This window comes from Ceratocystis lukuohia (assembly GCF_044167205.1).
Source record: "Ceratocystis lukuohia strain C4212 chromosome Unknown Supercontig1_pilon, whole genome shotgun sequence".
In the NCBI taxonomy this organism is placed as follows: domain Eukaryota; kingdom Fungi; phylum Ascomycota; class Sordariomycetes; order Microascales; family Ceratocystidaceae; genus Ceratocystis; species Ceratocystis lukuohia.
The window spans coordinates 5292324-5315047 of record NW_027263520.1 but is presented as its reverse complement, the minus strand read 5'-3'; the positions used below and the strand labels follow the sequence as shown (position 1 = coordinate 5315047).

The 22724-nt window shown below is 50.1% G+C and overlaps 6 protein-coding genes across 6 annotated transcripts; 3 read left to right on the top strand and 3 right to left on the bottom strand.

Annotated features, from left to right (window-relative positions):
- Positions 1–1683, top strand: HOO65_011308 (UNC93-like protein; the record flags this gene model as incomplete). The annotated part of the gene is made up of 3 exons (XM_071005708.1): positions 1–600; positions 642–1454; positions 1531–1683. 3 exons carry the CDS (start codon positions 1–3, stop codon positions 1681–1683), a joined length of 1566 nt encoding a protein of 521 aa, XP_070863129.1.
- Positions 1684–4571: 2888 nt separating this feature from the next.
- HOO65_011307 (Bifunctional solanapyrone synthase) lies at positions 4572–6062 on the top strand (the record flags this gene model as incomplete). Its single annotated transcript, XM_070999941.1, has 1 exon — positions 4572–6062. The coding sequence occupies one exon, from the start codon at positions 4572–4574 to the stop codon at positions 6060–6062; it is 1491 nt and encodes a 496-aa protein (XP_070863128.1).
- A 1371-nt stretch (positions 6063–7433) lies between these two features.
- On the bottom strand, positions 7434–8474 carry HOO65_011306 (Allergen Asp f 4; the record flags this gene model as incomplete). Its single annotated transcript, XM_070999940.1, has 1 exon — positions 7434–8474. One exon carries the CDS (start codon positions 8472–8474, stop codon positions 7434–7436), a length of 1041 nt encoding a protein of 346 aa, XP_070863127.1.
- A 4896-nt stretch (positions 8475–13370) lies between these two features.
- On the bottom strand, positions 13371–14324 carry HOO65_011305 (FAR1 DNA-binding domain protein; the record flags this gene model as incomplete). Its single annotated transcript, XM_070999939.1, has 1 exon — positions 13371–14324. The coding sequence occupies one exon, from the start codon at positions 14322–14324 to the stop codon at positions 13371–13373; it is 954 nt and encodes a 317-aa protein (XP_070863126.1).
- A 645-nt stretch (positions 14325–14969) lies between these two features.
- On the bottom strand, positions 14970–16143 carry HOO65_011304 (bZIP transcription factor; the record flags this gene model as incomplete). Its single annotated transcript, XM_071005958.1, has 3 exons — positions 14970–15601; positions 15728–15999; positions 16046–16143. 3 exons carry the CDS (start codon positions 16141–16143, stop codon positions 14970–14972), a joined length of 1002 nt encoding a protein of 333 aa, XP_070863125.1.
- Positions 16144–21259: 5116 nt separating this feature from the next.
- Positions 21260–22723, top strand: HOO65_011303 (uncharacterized protein; the record flags this gene model as incomplete). Its single annotated transcript, XM_071005806.1, has 3 exons — positions 21260–21393; positions 21451–21523; positions 21620–22723. The coding sequence occupies 3 exons, from the start codon at positions 21260–21262 to the stop codon at positions 22721–22723; spliced, it is 1311 nt and encodes a 436-aa protein (XP_070863124.1).
- Position 22724: the final 1 nt, after the last annotated feature.

The window sequence follows — 22724 nt, the reverse complement described above, 5'->3', positions numbered from 1 at the left end:
ATGTCGGCCGATGCGCCCCCGGCTACGAATGTAGCTCCATCAATTCGCGATGAAAAGTCCGGCCCCACTGAGATTGTCCCCCAGTCTTCCAACGATGCTCTCATCCGTCCTGCCGGCTGGCAATACAAGTCTTTTACAGTTTTTGGCCGTGAACTGTGGTACGCATCGCCAAAGGTCCAGCTGTTCATGGTCGCTATGGTGTGCTTCTTGTGTCCCGGCATGTTCAACGCCCTCAGCGGCATGGGAGGCGGTGGTCAAATCGACACTAAGCCTTCAAACGATGCCAACACTGCTCTATACTCGACCTTTGCCGTAGTTGCCTTCTTCGCTGGTACCATTGCCAATGTTGTGGGCGTGCGTCTCACTCTATCTCTTGGTGGCATTGGTTACTCTGTGTATGTTGCTGCCTTTTTATGCTACAACCACACGCAAAATCGCGGCTTTGTTGTCTTCTCTGGCGCTTTTCTTGGTGTTTGCGCCGGTCTACTATGGACCGCCCAAGGTGCTATCATGATGTCTTATCCTCCAGAGGAAAGCAAGGGACGGTACATTTCGTGGTTCTGGGCCATTTTCAACATGGGTGCTGTTATCGGAGCTTTGGTAAGTTAGCGCTCTTCTGAGTTTCTCTTTGGGATCCCCAGCCTCCTTTTGATTTGCAATCTAACATTCTCCTTGCGCAGATCCCTCTTGCGCAGAACGTTCACAATGACGCTGGCCCTGTTAACGACGGCACCTATGCTGCTTTCCTTGCCCTTACCTTTATTGGTGCTCTGCTCGCGCTGCTACTATGCAATGCCAAGAGCGTCATCCGTGAAGATGGCTCCAAGGTTATTCTCATGAAGAACCCTACCTGGAAATCCGAATTCATCGGTCTGTACGAGACCATTGCTGACGATCCGTGGATCATCCTGCTGTTCCCCATGTTCATGTCATCCAATATCTTCTACACCTACCAGCTCAACGACATGAACGCCCTTAACTTCAACACCCGTACGCGTGCCCTGAACAGTCTCCTGTACTGGTCCGCGCAGATCATTGGCGCCTTGCTCTACGGTTATGCCCTCGACATTGGCAGTGTCGGCCGTGCCATGCGCGCAAAGATTGCCTGGGCCATGCTTATGGTCTTGACGTTCGCCGTCTGGGGCGGTGGCTGGGCCTGGCAAAAGGATCAGCCCACTCGCGAGGTCGTGACGTCCAAAGAGTGGGAGTCACAGAAAATTGACTGGACCAATGGAAGCCGATACTATGAGCCTATGGTTCTGTTCTTCTTTTATGGTCTCTTTGATGCGCTCTGGCAGACTAGTGTGTACTGGTTCATGGGTGCGCTATCCAATTCGGGCCGCAAGGCTGCTAACCTAGCAGGTATCTACAAGAGTCTGCAGTCAGCATTTGCGGCTATCTGGTGGGCCATGGATGGAAAGAAGATTTCGTTTGATGCTATGTTTGGCTCTACAGTAAGTTGACTGCCTATAAATGACTGAGAGCCTGAAAGTTCCCTTGCTAACGCCATTTTTCTTTCTTTCTTAATAGTGGGGTTTCTTGGCCGGTGGTCTGCTGTTTGCAGGTCCTATTATCTTCCTACGCATCAAGGACACGGTCAGTGTGGAAGAAGATCTCAAGTTTAGCGACGAGACGGCTGAAGATGTTGCTGCGAAGGCTTCAACCAAGGAGCAAAATGTCTAATTAGGAGTTAGGGCGGTAGAATGGCGAAGGACGGGCTGGACCAGTCTAGACTAGCCATGTGTATCATGATTTATTTAATGCAGATATATATACGCGCGCGTATGTGTAGTGGCAGAAACGGAGGCCACAGTATTTTATGAGCCAGGGAAGGTTTCTGTGCTGTTGGTGAGCGACAGGGAGGGAAGGTTGTCGGACCTGCCCTTGAAGATGGGTCGGCTATTGGCATAGAGTCCAAGGAGTCTTGCTATATCCAAGAGAAAGTTCCTGGGTATATGGCTGAGGAAGCGTATGTTTACTAGCAAGCCGCGGGGGATGCCTGGTAGGGCAATAGGGCGGGAGTCGAGACTAGAGAAAGAGGTCTATCTCGGGCCGCAAAATCGTCACCAAGGCTGAGCAAGGGCTTCGGCGAACGCGGCTACAAACCGGCAAGTCTCAGTCCATCCATCCAAGCTAGGCTGTATACCAATGCGGGCGGACGTTGGGGTCCGGCGGGCTTTCACCATAACATGTTGCTTGGCAACTAAGGGGTTTCCGCAAGCGCGTCATGTATTTGAGAGGATGCTATTTCTAGCCATGCTCTTGTTGACGGCGTCGCTTGACATCAGTGGTATGGGAACCAAGCTTACTGTATTATTTATTGTCTGGTCTAGCCGTCTCGCTCGACTAGCAGAAGGCAGAGAGCAGCGGCGTGTTTGCAGTTCCGGTAAATATTAGCCCCGCTTGAAGAACCGCCTTGGAGAGAAAGCCATGGGAGCTTCATGTGTAAAGATGTGTTATTATTACCCTGTGGAATTCCGCCATCTGCAAGCGTACAAAGGCAGCGCCACAAAGCTGGTGACGAGGCTCGTGAGAAGACACATCTGAGGGCAATGAGGAAACTTCTCGCAGGGGAGCGCCCAAATAGAGGTCTGTTTGGTTGGGTCTTCGTTTGGAAAACAAGCACCGTATAGAAATCGCGTATAACTACGGATTATGCTTTTCACATCTTTGTCAGACGATCCATGCGGATTTTGCTTGAGCAATAAGCCTGCTTAGTAGGAGTGCCGCTCGTGCGACTTTGTTTCCCCGGGACGCTGGAATTGCTAATACCAAACATGCTGCAGCCATACATCCCATTGTTATCTCAAACACTTTGCCAATGCTGTGTGAAGCCAAGCTACCATTTGTCCAAGAGCGTCTTAAATCCTAACGCCGGCGATGATAATTTCTTTCTTTACCATCATTATCCCCATTCTGGAATCAAGGTTATCTCGACGTGGGTAATGGTCTGCGTTTATGTGAAGCGCCAAGAAAGAATTACACCAAGTAGTAGTAGGATTAGACGAAGCGAGGAGGCGTCAAAAAAGCGAGAAAATGAGAAAAAAGTAAGAAAATCCAGGGGAACTTTGAGGATGAAGATAAGTGCCAAGACATGAACGCGAGAGAGGAGACTCGGCATAATAGAGCCGGGGCTCGAGAAGTATGACCCTCCGAGGGGGACCAAGAACGGAGCGGCAATGAAGAAACCCCCCAGCGGGCTTTAGACAGCCTGAGAGGGACCAAGCAGATGGAGATGGCAAAAGACGCGGAAAAGAATGGAGGATAGGAACGATGGAAAAAATAGAAAAGGGATAAGGGCAGCAAGACGATAGAAGGTAAAAAGATATGCCAAAGCTAGCAACGCCTCGTTTCGATCGAGGGACCTCCGGGTTATGAGCCCGGCGCGCTTCCACTGCGCCACGTTGCTTGCGAACTAAGCGGGTTTCCGGAAGGACGGTCTGTAAATAACGGTTAAGAGGAAGCTGTTCTTGGCCGCAGTTCTGCCATAGGGGTTATCCCGTCTCCCGGACTGCTGGATGACGATGCCTATGACACTGATAAGCGTTTTTCTTTCTTTTCTTCTTCTTTGACGCCGTCATGGATTTTGACAGTGAGCTGTGGGGCCTTACCCACCTCGTCGTCGACTCACCCCCTTTTTCACGACATCTTTCGCAATCGCCAACTCCTCATCGCCGCGACACCACTCCGACTCCAGGAGTCCAAGTCCATCTTCACGCTCAACTGAATTTTGAGGGTTCACACAGTCCACACTTTTTGTTTTTGTTTGTCTTGCGCTCCCCTGTCCTCAGACAGACTGGTGACTGTGATAGGTCACTAGAAAGGGGGCTGGCTTGTGCCTCATCCACACTCAGCGGCCACTAGAAAAGTGGAAGGGTATTGGGGAATCTCATGGGTGTTTTAAGGATGAAGACGTGTGTGTGTTGAACACCGCCATTCACAGATGCACAAGGGTAACGCCAAGAGAACACATTGCGGGGGTAACTTGTGCAAAATTTGTGTAGGAGCTAGCGCCTGAATCAAGTTGTAGGTTGTAGGTTGTCGTTTAGAAACCCATCAGCGTATACTGTGTAGTCGCCAGTAGTCGGGGTTTCCTTCTCCGATGTCGTAAGGCGCCACGTTTTGCTACCAAACAGTCGAGGTGAACTTAGAGGCGTTAAGCCATGGATCATTATTAACCACTTGGAGGCTTTGTATTACCCTGCAGCGAATTTATGGCAAGTATAAGAGCTGGCTGAGCCCTGTGGATATATATCCATAGATGAGACCCGAGGTCTTGAGCTTGTACGCCCATCTCCTAATCTCTCCGTGAGTCTTCTGCGGACCAATAGACAGAAGAGGTGGCTGTCCTTCATTCTCATTCAGCTTGTTCATTTGCTTTTACTTTACTTTCATTTGTTCTTCATTAACGTCAGCATCAGCACTATCATTTAGCATTCGGCACCTATGCCATTTCACTTACTACCAAGTTGCCATCATCAGGACTTCCGCTTTTCTACTTGCTTGCTTCCCCAGATACCGCATCTTTCTTTTGTTCTTTCTCTCTCTTCCTCCCCCGCCTGTCCATCATCATGAATCTCCATTCCTTTTCTCTTCTCGCCCTTGCTGCCCTTGCCACTGCCGACGTTTGCCAAACCCTCGGCAGCATGAGCGATGAAACAGACGGCATGAACATCAATTCTAAAACTTCAGTGGCATTTATGACCGAGAATCTCAACTACTGGTCGACTCTATGCTCTGCCCTAGTGCCCTCCTGCATCATCACCCCCAAAACCGTCGACCAGGTATCACAGGTCATGCGCCAGATAAGCGAGTCGAACGAAAACTTTGCCATCAAGAGCGGCGGCCACAACGCTAATTGTGGCTGGTCCAGTGTCGACGGCGGCCCACTGGTGTCGATGCGCGAGTTTAACGAGGTTACATTGGATAGGGATACCGAGACCATTCGCATCGGCGCTGGCCAGAGGTGGGCCAACGTGCTGAACAAGCTAGACGGCACCGGCTACACCATGGTGGGAGGCCGCATGAGCGACGTAGGAGTAGGTGGCTTCGTGCTTGGGGGCGGTCTAAGCTTCCTATCCACGCAGTATGGCTGGGCAGCCAACAACGTGCTCGAGTACGAGATCGTCCTGATTAACGGCACTGTGACAACTGCTAGTGCCGACAAGAACCCCGATCTATGGAAAGTGCTCCGTGGCGGTGGCAACAACTTTGGCGTGGTGACTACCCTCACGGCCCGGGCCCGGCCCATCGGCGAAATCTGGGGCGGCAGCTACATCTTCAAGGACTCGCCCAAGACGGAGGCCATTCTGCTGGCTGCCATGCGCGATTTCGCCGAGTACTATCCGGATCCGAAGGCGGCACTAATCCTGACGCGACAAATGAGCCTGGGCATAATCAACGCATGGACCATGTTTGCCTTCTATGACGGGCCAAAGCCGCCGGATGGTATTTTCAACAACTTCACGGCTGCTGGCGTGATTCTAGACACAACACGCAAGCGGTCGTACCGCGATTTAATCACGGCCAACAGCTGGGGCTCTCAAAACGGCCTAGTATTCACCATTGGCACTGAGACCTTTGCGAACCCGACCGTCGAGCACGCCAAGGAAGTCTACAACGCAATACATCAGTCCTGGATGCCGGTGTCACAGTCTGTGCAAGACGTCAAGGGCTCCATAGGTGTGATTAGCTACCAGCCGATCCCGCGCGCCATGGCACGCCTTGCACGTGAGCTCGGTGGCGACATGATAGGACTGACTGACGATGTGGACCGTATTATCGTGGAAGTCAACTACGGGCATCTGCTGCACTCGGAGTATGACCGCATGGGAGGTGCCACACAGCAGACCATTGACAATATGAGCTCGGCGATTGACAGGCTTGTGGCTGAAGGCAAGATCCCCAACGCGGCCCGGCCGCTGTTTATGAACGACGGGTTCCGCTCGCAGGATATCTTTGCACGTTATGGCCCGGAGAGCCAGCAGCTCGCCCGCAAGGTGTCAGCTGAGGTGGATCCTATGGGGATCATTCAGAAGCGGACAGGCGGCTTCAAGGTGTAAGGCACAAGGTCGTTGCAGAACGGCAAAGACGCCAAGGCCTACCCTAGCGTTGGCTCAGTACATAACAGCCACTATTAGCGTTGACCGTGCCTAGACGCCGGGATCCAAGTGCTTGTGTTGGATTTTCATTTGTTGTTTACTTCTATTTCGTTGTGTATTTCCTAAAGAAACAAAACCCATAGCTTGTTTGTATACTAAACCTCGGTACTTGGGCTAAAGGCCTAAATTAAGGCACATAATTTTGTCCTGCGTCTGTGGATGACAGGAGGCATGGAATTGATGCACGTCTAAGAAAAGAACGCCGGGGAAAATGCTGGGGAACGACCCACCGTATGTATGTATGCTGCTGTGCCGCAACTAGACAAGAATGGAAGACATGTGGGACGCTGAGATAAGAAGAATGGAAGAAGGAGAGAAGGGAGAAGAACGAAAGAAGGAGATAAGGGAATAGGGAAACAGGGAAACAGAAATAAGGGAGGAGGGCCATCAGACGACGTCGTTGGACGAGACACGGAGGGCAAGACAGAAACAGAGACGGACAAGGCCATGGCGGAAGGGATCGCTAGCACAGCAGCAGGAAGGAAAAGCCCACTACGCAATTGTACGCAAGACTGTTGTTACCAAGACTTGGGGAGGACAAGGAGGACAAGGAGAACAGCGGCCCCCACAATGAAGGCCACGACAGCTGATTGGCTGTTTTCATGCGCCGTCTTATAGCCGGACTTACTGCAAGGGCTCTCTAGCCTGTGATTGGCCGAAGTGAAAATACAACATGTGATTGGTTGGAAGCAGACACGCACAGCTATGATTGGACGACAGCACCTGTTCTATTTTATCATGATTTTTTTTTCTATTCTTTTTATATTCAGGCTTGAGAACAAAGACAAAGAGACGAAAAAAAAAAAAAAAAAAAAAGAATATCAGTCAAAGGGAAATTAGATGTGGTTAAATATAATACAACAGAAGAGAAAGGAAAAGAAAAAAACCAAGACCAAGACTGACGACGACAGAGAGAAAATAAAATAAAAAAAAAGAAAGGTTAAAGTGAGTGAATAAACCCGGACAGAAGGCCACCATAGAAAAGAAGATCGAAAGAAGGATATCCCTACTCCTCCACAACGAGAACAACAACGCGGACAAGCAACTAATTGAAAGGGAGAAGGTAGAAGGCACCAAGTATGATATATTCAGGAAAGAGAAAGAGAAAAAAAAAAAAAAAAGCAAATAAGAACAAGAATCTGGTGGTATCGAGAGAAGTTGCTGCTGTCATCATTCTTCGTCAGGCGTGAAGATGGGCTTGAGGCGTGGCGTCTTTTTGTTGAGCGTCACACCAGGGAAGAGGAAAAGCCCCAAGGGATAGGAGAGAGATGTCTACGAGCGGTCGCCGAGAACAATACTTAGAGAGCCTTTGTAGTATCCTGTGCAGCCAACACCATCCAGGTCCTCCATGCCCTTCATGTAGGCCTGGAAGTTGGTGGCATCACTCTTGACCCATGAGCATAGGGTACCAGAAGGGTTGGAGATAGACATGCCAATGAACTTCTGGCTGTAGGCCTGCGCCACCAACACTGACACATCCGAGCCAGAGTTGCCGCTGTTGGTATCAGAGCCAAAGTCGTACTCGGCCCAAGTGCCAGCAAGCTGACCATAGCTGGTTGTCTGAACTGCCGAGCCGGCTGAGCAGGCCATACCGCCCTGGGTGTTGGTGTCAAAGGCGAAGCACTTCTTCTCTCCTGTCGAAATAGTAAAGGTCAGAGCCGACGTCCAAAAGCCGTTGACCTCTCCGGTAGGGCCAATCTTGTTCCAATGAGCGCAGGTGTATTCCTGGTCGGCATCGGTGGTGGTGACTACGGCTGTGTACGAATACAGAGAAATGGTACCGCAATCAACCTCCATGATGTTGCAGCCCCAGTCGCTCGATGAGCCAGTGTTACCCTTGTACGTGATGTCGGCAAGGGTAGCACGCTTCTTCGAAGAGGAGCCGGCGCAGAACTCCTTAGCGGTACCACTTGAAGCCGGGGTCAGGGCCGAAGACACCTTGGCCACAGCCTGCGAGACAACCTTGGACGCAGCGGCAGCGATGTTGTAGCTGTCGGCCTTGGTGGTAGTCGTGGGTTTGGGAGTGGTGGTGGCGCTGGCTGGATAAGAGATATCCTTAGTAGGGGTGGGAGTGATGCTAGGAGTGCTGGCTGTGGGGGCAGTCGTAGGGGCCTTGGAGGGCCTGCCAGCAGCGTAGAATTCCTGCACTTGAACGTCCTCGCCACGCTGTTCAAGGGGCGACTCGACAGCAGCAGCAACACGGCGCTGGTGGAACTGGCCGTGGGCCTTGACGTGGCCAGGGGCGGGCGAAGGGTGGGCAGCGACGCCGAGAGCGAGGGCGCCGGCGATGGCGATAACGGAGGGGAGCTGCATGTTGGATTGCTTTTGAGCTTGAAAATAGGGGGTAGCGCTGTGTAAAAGAATGAATGTCTCGTCTGAGATGGTTGTTATATAGGACAGGCTTCCGGCAAGCTGTGTGTCTGAGGCGACTTTGGTATAGAAAAGAGAGAATAAGAAAAGAAAGAAAGAAGAAAAAGACTCAAGACAATATGTCGAGCTTGGGCGCAAACAACATGTAAAGAAAGACTTTGTTGTTGGAGATGGATAAAAGAAGAAAAAAGAGAGCGAACTCTGTGACCCGTCTCAGAACACAAGAAAGAAGGACCGTGAAGTTTAAAAGGAAAATGAAAAAGGAGCAGAGAAGGAAAAGAGAAACGAAGAAGGTCACAAAGCCGGTGTTATAGGAGAAGACAAGGAACAGACACAGACAGGTAAGATAGCAAGGGCCTAGGAACATAACAAGGGCCAAGAAGAACAGGCTCAGGCACAGGCTCAGGCACAGGCTCAGGCAGAACAGAAGTCAAGCAAAGATCAAAATGAGAGTGATTAGGGGGCGTGGGTGTGGGGTGTGGGTGTGGGTGTGCGACTAGACAACATCGGGCAGACCAGCAGCAAGTAAAAGGCTTCCACCAGCGCAAGCCGCGCAAACAGACCAGGTCGGTCTATAGTCTGTAGAGCGAGACTAGGCCTCTGGACGCGCGTAGGTGTGCGTTGCCTTTGTGTGTGCTGCCTTTGTATGGGCGTGCGCTGCACACATGGATAGGGGTGCGAATAGCGCAACCACCAACCCTGACCAGGGTAGACAGAAAGAGGAACAGGAACAGGCCGAGCAATATTTTTTCTTTTATGATTTCTCTGGCAGGAGGACAGGAAGGATGGCGCCATGATTATCCCATGAATATTGGGCTTTTTTGCTGCAGTATGTCTGGCCGTTTCCCTATCGCAGAGAGCGTGAGGGCCGGGCAGAGCTTCCTCGCCGGCGGTGGTATTGCCAGCCGCCTCAGCAAAGACGCACTCAAGTCACCAAGTAAGTGCCTTTGCCGCGTCTATTTTGGCTCCCCACCATCTTGGGCTTCTTTCTATTCTCTTTCCTTGCTATTCTCTTGGTTTCTTATTATTTTCACGCATATTTAGTTAGGCCCGTTAGTTCAGTCTTTTTCAGGCCCTATTCAAGCCGTTTTCTCACCCTTTTTAGACATCTTCTAGGCCTCTTTTGGGCTTGCGGGGCGCTGTAGTTTATGCTGCTTTTAGTGCCAAGTTTTTTTAGGTGCCACGCCTGTCCACTTGCCTGTATTATTCCCGGCCCCATTTAATTCTTCTGCTTTTATTGGCTTATTTCCACAAAACAAAGTCTCGGCTGGCGCTCTGGCCAACAGATGGATGGCACAAAATGGCTATTTACTTTTGGCCAGTACAAGTTTAGTACACTGCATCAATTACCGCTACTAACCTGTCAGTTCTCTCGCCGCCTGTCCCAGTATCTGTTTGTTGTTTGCCTTTGTCCTGTTTCTGCGTTTCTGTCTCTCCGTCCAATATTGCATCCCTCTCCACTCCCCCCCCCCCTTCTCTCTGTCTCCCTATCTGCGGTTCGGTCTATTGCCCTGTTCCATATCTTGCCAACCACAACCTTCAGTCCGCAGCCCGTCCACCACGCGCTGTTGGCGCCCTCTCCCAAGGGATGGTTAGAAGCCCTCCCCCACATCGTCCCTTCTGCCTTCTGTCTGTCTGTCTGTCTGTCTGTCTTTCTTTCTTTGACAGGGCATGGAACGATCGCCCAGCTTTCCCTTTTCTGGCCCCCTCCGCCTCTGGTCTAGTCTAGTCTGGCCTGGCAAGGTCCCTAGCCATCCTAAGTCTAGACCAGGTCTTGGCCCCTGGCGCTAATCTTGAACTGGAAACTCTCAACCTTGGTAGGCCCACTTTTGAATATCCCTTCCTCTTTGTATTTGCCCCATTTTAAATCTGCACTTAGTCTAGCTTACCCTGTCTCGTGCTGCTCAGTCGCCTGGCTGGCTTTGCTGCTGCTTGCTGTAGGGGGCAGAGCCCTGGAGAGGCCCTGATGAGGCCCTGATGAAGCTCCTGATGACCCCTGGGAACCAAACAACAGGCGGAGGCTGTGAAGCCAATACTAATACCACCAGTAGCAGCGTCCTCGGTGTCGGCGTCGCGTCGCTTTCTCTAGCCCTCCTTCTGGCTCGACAGCGCTGAAAATTCAGGTGAGCCAAGGAACGGCAGCAAAAGAAAACACACGAGTCTTTTTTTTTTCTCCTTCCTTTCCTGCCCTTCTGCTCTTCCGTCTCTCTAGGCCAAATCCATCTAAACATCTCACTCAGCGTTGCAAGAAGAGCTGACAATCTCAATGCAGGAGAAACAGCGGCTGCGAGGCAGAAAAGAAAATCCTTCGCTTTCCCCTCCCCTCCCCAAAAAGAAAAAAAAAAAACTTGGTCAAATCTCTCTTGTCGTCTCTTCAATTTATCTCAAACCGGCTAACCTGCACAGACCAAACCCAAGTCAGAAGCTTTGTTTCGCTATCGTGTCTGTCCACTCGCACCAGACCGCCACCTGCCAGCAGCTGTCTTCCCTGCTAGCGTAGCGGCCCTCCCTAACCCTAAGATCTAAAGTCTTGCTTAGCATCTCCAACTGCCCCCTTCCCCTACTTTCTTACTCGCACGTGCGTGCTGGTAGTGCTTATATACAGGTCGTCTAGGCAGGGCCGCCCGCTGCTTTTAGCACAGAATAGGCTGCCTGCGTCTCCTACTATAGTCGCAAATAACGTCATCTGCAGCGCCATCTCCCGGCCCGGCTTTCCACAATGGCTAGCCGTAGGAAAAAGCCCGTCTGCACGATAGCAACGCCGTTGTATCGTCGTCGCCCTTTCCCCTCCCTCTTGAAACAAATCAGCCAGGTCACTCTATAGTCGGGGGCCGCGTGTTAATTACTATTGCGCGGAAGCTCCCTGCCCTAGCCACTAGTCTAGATCTGCCCCAGACCTCAATCTAGGCCAGGAAGACGCAAACACCACTACGCAACCTGACCGACAACAACGCAATGCAAGTGCACGCCTGACTGAAAGAAGCAACAAAGAGACAAATTGTGACACGGCCAAAGTCGTGCCTCGAGCAGGGGTAGAAGAGAAGAAGATCTAAGCCCCATATTTCTACTGCTTCGTCTGTCTCTGTCTTATTCTCCTGAGATTCCTTGCACAATAACAAGGCCTTTGATATACCCTATCCTCTCCGAAACACGTCAACCAAGACGGCTCTAGTGTTTCGAAACCTGCAACAAAGAAGGGAAAACTTTTTTTCTCGTTCCTTTTTCCTTTCTTCCTACCGGAACTCAATTTGTTTTTCCTAGTGTTCGTTGCTTATCGTAAGCGAGACCTTGGTTTAGGACCTGGGTCTGGGCGGGAATCAGTCCTCTGCCCTCTGTCCTCTGTCCTCTGCCCTCTGTCCTCTGTACCCTCACCTCTCTCTGCCTTCCTGTCTCTTTGCCTCTCTGATCAGCGGCTTGCTGCACCATGCCCCTGTTCCTGTCCTGCTGTCCCTGTCCCTTGCTTATCACTCTTGCTGTGCTGTGCTGTTCCTGCACCTGGGCTGATGATCTTCCCCTCACTCCCCCCGCTTATTGAGCCTCAGCTTCCCTCCCAACCTCAAGCCAAGAAAAACGCATCTCGTCACTTCGCGCTTTGATTTGCTTCTTGGCTTATTTTCGCACTAACCAATCGCTGGCGCTACGGGGAAGAAGAGAGAAGAAAAGTGAAAAAAAAAAAGAAAAAGAGCCGCCTTTAACTACGGACTCCTCCGTTCTCTTAGCGTCCGCGCGTAGAGCTCTTGACCTAACATCGTGTCATATCTGGAGCACCTAACCTCCATGTTCCGGACTTGGTGCTAAATCCCCCCCCCCCCCCCCCCACCCTTTGACAACGGCCCGCTTCTAGCGGCTCCTGTCCCCACCAAAGAAAAAAAAAAAAAGACAACCAAGGCCGGGCTTTTCGTTCCTCTTCTTTGGCGCCTCCCTTAGCTTAGGCTTCCTTTCCTCCCAAGTGCCGTCAGTGGGTCCTCGCCCAGAAGTACCCATCTCTTGAGTCACATCTCTCTCCCATCTCCCACCGGAATTCCCCCATCCCCAATGCCCGGCGTGCTGCCTTCGCCCGGCCTGTAACTGCCCAAGGACCAAGATCGGCCAATACTACTACACAGTCAGAGGCCGCGCTGCCCTTCTCTCCCTGCCTTCTGTTTGTATCACTGTACATATCCCTCTCTGTTCAACCCCAACATAGCGTCCTTTTTTTGGGGCTTTTTTTTCCTTTTTTATCATGCACTTCCAGCCTCACAAAAGGAAAAAGAAAAAGAAAAAGTGGCAAACGCACTATCCAGCTGAACCTACCGAAAGAGCGAGCAGTACGGTACCCGTCGACAAAAAAAGATGGAGCTTAGACCTAGCGGCGAACAACACAATTGTATAACCCTTTGCTTAAAAAAATAGAAGAAAAAAAAAAAAAAAAAAAGAAAGACGCTCTCCATTTGCCCATACCCCAACCCTAAACAAACTCCAACCACTTCTCTTTTTTTTTTGTCTCCAAGGTCCCATTAGTTTTTGTCTATATTCTAACCATTGGTGTCTAAAATCTCACCCCCGCTCCGCTCCCCGCTTTTTCGGTCCATTCTGCTCCCTCTCCTTACGGAAATCCCGTAATCCTGCCCGGTTAGCTCAATCGGTAGAGCGTGAGACTCTTAATCTCAAGGTTGCGGGTTCGACCCCCGCATTGGGCTCAATTCCCAGTGCTCTAGATCATCTAGAAAATGCGCGAACCTCCTCTGGGATATCTTTTTGCCGCTTGTTTGATAGCGAGGTAGGTTCTTTTTTTGCCTTTTTTGCACTCCTTTTTTTTTTATCCTATATCTCCTCCCCTTTTCCTCCCTCTCTTCCTCCCTACCGGTCGTCCGACTGCTCTTCTTCTAGCATCTTATCTCTCTGTAAAACCTTCTCGCGCACCGCCAAGTTGCGAATGTCTCGACTCATAATGAGGTGTCGGTGGACCTCTGGGATAGTGCACACAATGTTCGTTGGCTTCATGCCCAAGCTGAGTTTCTCAACGATATGGTCGCGGTAAAGCGCTAGAATCTTCTGTCGATACGGCGCAAAAGCTACAGGCTGGACAAAGCCATGGTTATGCTCGCGCGTCTTCGGGTCGGAGTAGTATGTGATTTGCCACGAAGTGTACTTGTAGTTGTACGCAATCTTGAAGACAAACGGGCAGCCCGAGCGCAGCGTGGGCGTTTGTCGCCGGCGGCCGGCTTGCGTGTCTACTGCACGCACCGACACCTCCTCGCCGTCGCGCACCACCATGCGCCGCTCGCCGCCCTTGGAGCACTTGAAGTCCACGCGCGTAAACTTGGCTTTGTTTGGGTACTTGCGGCGGATGGCCAGTGCATAACCCGATGCTTCAGCATGCTGCACCACTGCCGTATGCGCCGCCTCAAAGGTAGGGTATGTCACATTGGTGGGTGGCGGCGGGCCGCACGGCTTGTCGGCAACATGCCCGTCATCGTTGTTGGGGGTGTATATGGACCCCGCCCCTGACCCTGGCTCTGGCTCTGGCTCTGGCTCTGGCTCTGGCTCTGGCTCCGATTCTTCACCAGCTAGCCGATGCTCTTCTGCCCCGTATGACTTTTCTTGTTCTGTAACCTCTTGGTCCTTGCCTGCACCTTCCCGCACGTCATTGTCTGTGCTAAGAACTCCGGATAGCATAGGATTTGGTTGTGGCTCTAGTAGTGGTTGTGACAGCTGTAGTTGTAGCTGCTGCTGCTGCTGCTGGAGCTTCTGCGCCGCGTTACCAACGGGCGCGAAAATAGCAGCTGCGGTTGTTGTGCGAATATCTGACATGGCTTTTAGCAAGCAAACATGCAGAAATATAAAGAGCCTGATATGAATGTAACCTGGCTTTCCAACAGGTATAAATCAGGTTTCAAGGCAAGACGACGCGCACGGTAAAGAAAGAGGAAGGGCTTGTAATACACAAGCAGCTGTTCAGTAACGCCACATCATCAAACCGAGACTCCCATTTGACAGAGCAGGCGTTAAGTGGGGCGAATCGTTTTCTGGACCAATCACAGCGGGATAAAAGACATTCCAAGTGGTAGCATCAAAGCCTTAATCCCAGATACTCCGTAGCAACCAATTCAAGGTATCAAGGGTTGGGGTTATCGGCGTAATGTTCTGGTAATATAGTTGAACTTGAATATATTTAACGTCTACGGGTCTGGTAATATATCGAGCATCAACAATACATACATACAACTGCTATGGTGTGCTTCACACTCCCCCGGCTTAACATCACTTGTACGACAGTCTCTTTTGAAGAAAAATCTCAATTAACCATGACAATATCCAATCAATGATAAGTAGTTGATCCAGTCCAGCAAGCCATCCACCACCACTATTCAAAATACAAATACACCAACATAAACGTCCTGTTTTCCTTCCTGTAACTATTCTTTTCTCTTGCCAATTCTGTCGCTGTCCCTCACTCTAATCTTCCTTGGCCGTAACACTTCGTGCGGTCGTAATTGCGGATGCTGCTGGCGCTAGCTGTGCCATCAAGGCCTTGAGAGCCTTAGTCTCAGCCTCTTGGCGAGCTAACCGAATTCGGAGATCGTCACGATCTCCCGTAACTTCGGCGAGGGCATCTTCCAACTCTTTTATACGGTCAAGTCGCTTCTGTCGGTACTTTCGCGCAGCCAGTGTGTTCTTCTGTCGACGCACGACAGCGGCTTCGTCCTCGTTGTCCTCATCGTCAAGATTGGCAGAGGTACGACCACGCTTACGACTAGACTTGATAGCAGCAACAGGAGAAGCGTTGCGGATGATGATGCCAGAAGCGCCCGTAGGGGGCGAGTCGCAAGGTGGGGGGGAAACGGAGGACGAAGCAGAAGACCTAACACTGTTGTCAAGTGCTATTTGGGTTTGGGCAAAGGAGATGTGGTTCATGGGAATATCCGTTGTAATAGTAACCGGAGGGGCAGAGGCAGGTGCAGACAGGGAGGGGAACAGGAAATCAGAAGAGGTGAACTGGTTTATAGAAGGGGCAGACAGGTCATTTAATAGAAATGAAGATTCCTGGTCAAAGGCATCAAGATTGCCACTGAAATCCGAAAACGGTACTACAGTATACAAAGAAAAAAAAAAGTCAGCAAACATAAACCCTCGTTGTTAGGACCGTTGGTTGTATATATTGGGATCCCTTCGCGCCCATAAAGACAACGTCGCTCACATAGAACAAGACTCACAGTTGAGGATATCAGCACTGGAAAATTCACAGGCCTGGAGGGCATCAGCTGGCCAATGCGACTCGTTGGCTCCTCCCAAAGCATTGACGTCAAAGTTCAGCTCAAGCGCCACAACTGGGCTAGAGTTGGTAGAACTAGAAGTTGACGATGTAGTGGTTGTTGCACTGGGAGTAGCAAAATCGGAATCAACGAGTCCTTGGACAAGGACGCCAGGACCAGAGCTACTGTAGTTGTCATTGTGGATGGGGTTCGTGTCCGTGGTGATGATGGGACTACCGCTGTTGATACTGTCGATGGATGGGAATAGTGATAGGCTACTGGACTGGAGACCACCCGTCCCGGGATTGTGCCGGGCGGAAGAAGTGTCTCTCAGTGTAGAGCATTGTGAAGGCGGTAATAACTGTGCAGTAGGCCATGGTGGCAATTTAAGGTGGCCTCTGTCTGAGGAGGCCGAGGTTTCTAATGCGACGGAGTCTAAAGTAGACACGAGAGCTGCCCTAAGAGATGCCCTTTGCAACTAGCAGAGGGCACGACCTCTGGTAAAAGGAGAGGGGGAGGGAGGAAAGTTGGGAAAGAGGCCTGCTCACAGAGGAGGGTTTGTAGTGTGCCTCTTTGGAGGGTAGATGGTGATGCGAGATGATGGAGAATGACAAAAAAGTCTCAAGCCAAAAGATGAAGAAGGGCCAGCATTTTAAACCCAACTTATCCTTGGCCAATCAACGCCAGCAGCATTCTGGATAGCCCGGCTCCCTAGTACACTTTCCTAATTTAGCCATGAGTCATGATGAGCGCTGTATTAGTGTTACAGGCCATAAATCTGCTGACGTTAAGTTGGGGTAGATCGCGGCAGATCATCGGTAAAATGACTTGACCAAGATAAGAAAAAAAAAGAGGAGCAGTAAAGGTCTCACTCATTTAGGCAAAAGATTACTGAAATAGCAACGCCTCGTTTCGATCGAGGGACCTCCGGGTTATGAGCCCGGCGCGCTTCCACTGCGCCACGTTGCTTTTTGCTTGATGATGATGATGATGATGAAATTCAGTTTATACTCTAGGGACTATCTGCGGCCCCACTTTGGGAGTCCGGAGCTCTTTCGAGGACCGTATTTTCTGGCGCCTGTTTTTTCTGTACCCCCTCCGCCCATGTCTGTGTGGTCCCGGGTCACGGCTTTGCCGTACCCATAGGGGCCTCCACAGGACATTCCCCTGCTGACTCCATCCCCGTAAGGAGAAGAGAGGAAAAAAGGCAGGGAAGAGGGCTTCCCGTATTTTCCCTCCCTTCCCCCTACCCCACCGGTAAACCCCAGACCAACCCTAAACCCAGAAGAGGGGAGTCTGTCCCAACTTCCCCACAATCATTCGATCCTCTGAAAATTCTGCAGTGCCCGGAAATCGTGAAGATCACGAAGTCAGGACAGCAGCTTCCAGTGCAGCCTGGGAAGCCTTTTCCATAAATTTTGTCTAAAATCCAGACTGTGTGAGCATCCGGGGCTCATGGTTAGTCCTTCCGCTTCTTCGATGCGCTGCCTGTTTGGTGTGGATGTGACCTCGAGGCAGTCCCCTTTCTGGTGACCTGACCCGAAAGTCACCAGTCCGTCGTCAGACGGGACCGCAAGAAAGAACAAAAACAAAAGGAAAAAAACATAGGAAATATTTTGGACTGTGTGAACTCTCAAAGTTTAGTCCTGAGTGTGTGATGGTGTGTTCCTTGAGGTGGATTGGTGTTGCGGCGATGAGGTGTTGACGATCGCGAAAAAGGTGTCGTGGAAAAGGGGGTGGATCGACGACGAGGTTAACCTCAAGGTTGGGTAAGTGCGGCCTCAAGGCATCACAGCTCATTTGCCATAAAATAATAAAGAATGAAAAAAAACGGTTATCGGTGTCATAAACGTTTTCCACCAGAAACCTGAAAAAAGGGGAGGTGCCAGACCTCAAAGGTACCCCCCCGAGGGTTGTAGGAGGGAGAGTTGGTTGCTTTTTGCTTGTTGTTGTTGTTGTTGTTGTTGTTGTTGTTGTTGTTGTTGTATTTATTCTCTACCTAAAACTATCTAAGCTTGACCTGCGTCGTGGCTCCGTGGATCTCTATGACGTGGGATCAGATCAAGAAAAATGTAGGTTTTTCGAGTCCAGACTTCTCGATTCGGCCGTAAGAAGACTGCTTTTTCGGTCGCCGTATATGGGCCTGTGTAGGTCATCAATCCGTCCTCCAATCCCGGTCACCAGCGGTGCCATAGGGATCTTTTGTTCGGGTCGATTACCTGACAGGTGAAGAGCAAAGCGGGAAGGAAAGATAAGAGCAAAAGGAACAAAAGCAGAAATGGAAAGCATTGAGGCAAACACATTTTCAAGCAGTCAAGCAGCAAAGAGCGAGATTGGGTGAAGGTTTGTGCAAGCAATAGATTTCCAGAGGGTGTTGAATGCGAGGGGAGTGGTTCCCTATGGGGAGAACCAACGGCTGTGTCAGAGGTGGGGAGAGGGGGGGGGGTTCGTCATCCGACTTTATCTCACCTAGCGGAAGCAGAGGGGAGCGGAGGCGGGCCGGGGTGAACGTCAGGTACTCGGCACTTTTCATTGGGGAGACTTCTGTCGGGAGTGGGATTTTTTTTTTTTTTTTTTCCTGGTGTCTTTAGAGTTAGTTGGGGCGGTTCACGCCACTGTTAGTTTTCTTTGATTGTCATGTCGGGCTTGACCGTTTGGCAATCGCGCCGATCAGAGACGTTCTGCCTTTGGAAGAGAGCAGCAACTTCTGCACGAAGGTATGGCTCCATGGTTTTGAGTTTTTCCGGCAGGTCCACTCGTGGGTTTCTTTCTTGTCGCTGCCACATCTGTGGCAGTGATTGCGAGTGACCGGGTGATTCATCCTTCGGTGGTATGCTGCGAAGTCACCGTGTCCTGATATCGCTGCCAGGATCTTTCCCTGGTTGCTTTTTGCTTGCGAATTTTGAGAGTTATTTTTTATCAAGAGACACAGAGTTAGGGTTAGGTTGTTCTAACCCTAATCATAACTCCCCATGGCACCTTCGAAGTTGTTCTTCCAAGTGTTCTGGACACCCATGACACTGAAAGATGCCCATGTGTACGGGAGGACAAAGGACAAAGTCACCAACCCTGCAGGCACGCCCCAGGCTACGCTGGATAGAGAGCCCTCCTTCCTGACCCTTACGCTGGACCCTACATGAGCTGGACCGGAAGATGACATCAGCCAGTTGCTCCTGTCCGAAACAGGCGGACGTAATATAAGACCGAAAAGTGCTTCTACTTGACCATTGATCTTGACAATGAGCTGTGAAGCCTTATGGCCACACTTCCCAATCTTTAAAGACAAACTTGCCTACGATTTGCCCCATCTCACACCATCTCTCACGATAAGCTGCAGCACCACTCTAACCAAAGGGCTAAGGACAAGGACTGTATTTTAAAAGTTCATGCATACTCTTCTCGGGGCCCCACTTTCTCTCAGTGTATGTCTCAGGACTTCCCTTTCATTCTATGACGAGTAACAGGATTTCTAGGGAGAATTTGTGCTTCTCTTATTTTCAGCCTTGCGGAGGGTCAATGATTAATTCTATCTGGTAGTCAGTCAGTCAAACTGGCGTTCCTTGACCTTGTTGACCTCTAGTATGTTCAGGCACTGAATCTAGAACCCTAGTAGACTATGTTCTAACCCTAGGGAGTCATAAATTTGGGATTCCAAATTTGCTTTACAATGCGCAAAGTCATCCGATGTCGTATTGCACAATTCCTTTTCTCTTATCATCGCTTTTAACCCACTCGTCATGAAATTTGAGATGGCATGCTTAATGCGATAGCTATAGACTAAGTTTCGGAGGAGAAGGTCCGATGAAGGAGGAGAAGTAGAAATCTGGCTGGGCAGAGGAGGATAACAAATAACAATTACTGTATTTGCGTACAAGGACTAAGAAAGATAGGAGTTAATTTCTTCTGAGGGATTGAACCTTGATTAACGAAAATGTTGTGTGGACGTCTGTATTATATAGACAGGGGATAAAACATAGAGAGATAGAAGGTAGTACAAGTGCTAGTACAAGAACAAGTGACTTGAAGGTAAATGTATGCAAGTACATGGAATATAGGTGTAACTCGCTGCCGTTTGAAGGTAGAATGTACTTGACTCCTTCAATTGCCTAAATGTATCCTCTGCAGCTGTCTAAATGTACATACTTACAACATCTCCCCTCGTCTGTGCCTTGCGTCCGTGTCCGCTTCTGGCATTAAAACTGGCGCTTTGTGCTTTGCACACAGCAAGCAAATCGTACTTTCCAGGCTTTTTACTTGTCTCCTACCCCCTGTCTTTTCCCCTCCTCGTTCTCTTTTCCAAGAAACAGCCAGGTACGCGAATTTCTGACTTGCATAAATACGGCATTGCCGAGTTCTGATTTTTGGGAAGGGACCGGGCTTCCAATGTTTCTGGAAGCTAGCAAAGACGGCAGGAAGGGCTGTGGAGGGGAAGGAAGAAAGAGAGTTGTTGGTGGAAATGGAAGGAAAGAAGACAAAAAAGAGAGGGACTATGAAAGAAGAGTAGTTGCTGGCTGCTAGCGTATGTGGGTCACATTGGCCAATTAGAGTACACGATCGGTTACATAGAAGAACAACATCGTGTAAGTTGCAAGTTAAAACAACACGTTCGTTCCGCCACTGCTTCTTTTTACGCCCAAATCTGCCCACAACAAGACCAAATCTGACATTGCTTCTCTCCCTAGCCTTAGCAAACAACACCCAAGTTAGGATTGCCTGGAAAGGATGCAAAAATAAAAAAAAACCACTCTCGCCATCGTCATCGTACAGACTGTGATCCGAGCTTCTATGCATTTTTTTGCCTTTGTTTTCTTTTTTCCCTTCCCAAAAATCCTACGCGCCAAAGCCTGCCCCTCTTTTTTCCTTGCTATCTTGTCTGATTTATATTATCTCCCTTGATGTTCTCAGGTCCAAAGCTGGCCGGTGAGCCGCAGCGTAGGCAAAATCCTCGGGTCATCATACAAAGCCACTGGTGCCCGTGCTTCCCTACTATTGCTGATACTGTCGTGCTGTTGTTTTTGCTCTTGCTCTTGCTCTTACCCTCCTCGCTGTTTGCCTTGGTTTCCCGCTTTTTGTTCTCGCCTTCTTTTCCCACCGTATTTCTCGTCCCTCTACTTCCCGCCTCCTGCCTTGCTCCTTTCATACTTTCACTCATACAGCAAGACGCCCGTTCTCCCAAGTGTCTTTTCGACATTCCTCTTATGACGCTTGGAGCTGAAGCTTCTGGGGAAGGAAAAAGTCCGAGTGTTATCTGCCGGCTTGTTTCCTTTGTTGTTACTGGTGGTCTGCGTCAGCATTAGATGCCGGTCCTCTTTATTAACTCGGCTGTTGTTTCTCTTCTACTGCTCTACCATTCTTTCTCTTATTAATATAACACAGCCTGTGGGTTCCCTTTTTTACTTTTTTTTTTCCTTGATTTTTTGCTCCTATTATTTCGTTTCTTTGTCGCTCCTTTACTTGCCCTGTGATATGACCTAATACCCTATTCCCTACAATATGGCGCTGATTTCTTCATTAATGCGCCGAGAGGACGATGTTGCCGCCGGCATCGACAGCTCCTTTAATGCAAAACTAAAAGTCGAGGGCTGGACGTTGTTTTCAATTGCTTTGCTGTTGACGATTCTGCGGCTGTAAGTGGCACTTGAAACCTATATAACGAGGACTGGGGTTGCTAACATATAGTGTAGCTATGCTACCGCAGTTCGTGCCGGCGGCCCGAAGAACTGGCTGCTTGATGAATATTTGATTATCCTAGCATTTGTAAGTTCTCGTGTTGCTTCCCTGTGTCTAGCCTTGGTCTAAGACCAAGTCTTACTGAACTCCAAGCTTCGTTCGTTGTTCTAACAAAACACCTAGCTGTTCTACATTCTTCTCGTCGTTTCTCTTAACGTCATTGCCAGCAATGGCGGTGCCAATCTCTTCCCGCCACAGCAGCTGGCTACTTTCACACAAGAGCAAATCGAGAAGCGAATTCTCAATTCCAAGATTGTCGTCGTTTCGGAACAGGCCATGCTCAACACTATCTACGTGCTGAAGGCTTGTTTGCTTGTCATGTACACACGACTGACTGTCGGCCTACGCACACAAAAGGCCGTTCGTGCTTTGTCAATCTATGCCCTGATTGGCTGGCTAGCCACTGAGATTTCTTACTTCACTATGTGTATGCCCTTTAATCAGTATTGGGCCATCCCACCTGAGAATGAGCAATGCGCTACGCTCGAGTATTACGGCGTGGTACAGGGCGTTTTTAACATATCCTCTGATATGATGATGCTTAGTATCCCTATCTCCATTGTCGTCAACCTGCAGGTGCCATGGCGCAAGAAGCTAGTCTTGGGTCTGGTGCTGACTATGGGTATTTTCGTTATCCTGGCCGCCATAATGTGCAAGATCCACAACCTGAGCAATGTATACTCGCACAACTACATGCTCTGGTATATCCGCGAAGCAAGTGTTGCACTCTACGTCGCTAACATGCCTATGGTATGGCCAATTTTGCGCGAGTGGTTCCCTGTGCTCAATCGCTTCGGCCCTTCGCACTCAGGCCGTGGCGGCAATGGCGACTCGGGCATCAAGCACGACACTGGACTTGCTGGCATGCCTGGTAGCAGTTCCGCCGGAAAGACTAATGCAGGTATGCACGGCAGCCGCTTTGGTACTGTTACTACATCCGTATACCACCATAAACGCCGCCACTCGCTACACTCCATCAGCGACACCACCGACGAGATGGCGCTGCAGGATATGCAAAAGAAGAAGCATCGTAGCATGAAAGGCGACAACATGGGCGGTGCTTTTGACGAGGAGCGCGCTATTGATCTGCCGAAGAATGGCATCACGGTGCAGCAGACGGTCGTGATTGAGAAAAGCTCAGTAAAGAGCATGAGCATGGTTGATGGCCTTGACTTCGATTTTGATGGTCGGCCGGCTAGTAAGCCGCGAGATCATCTAAATGTATGAA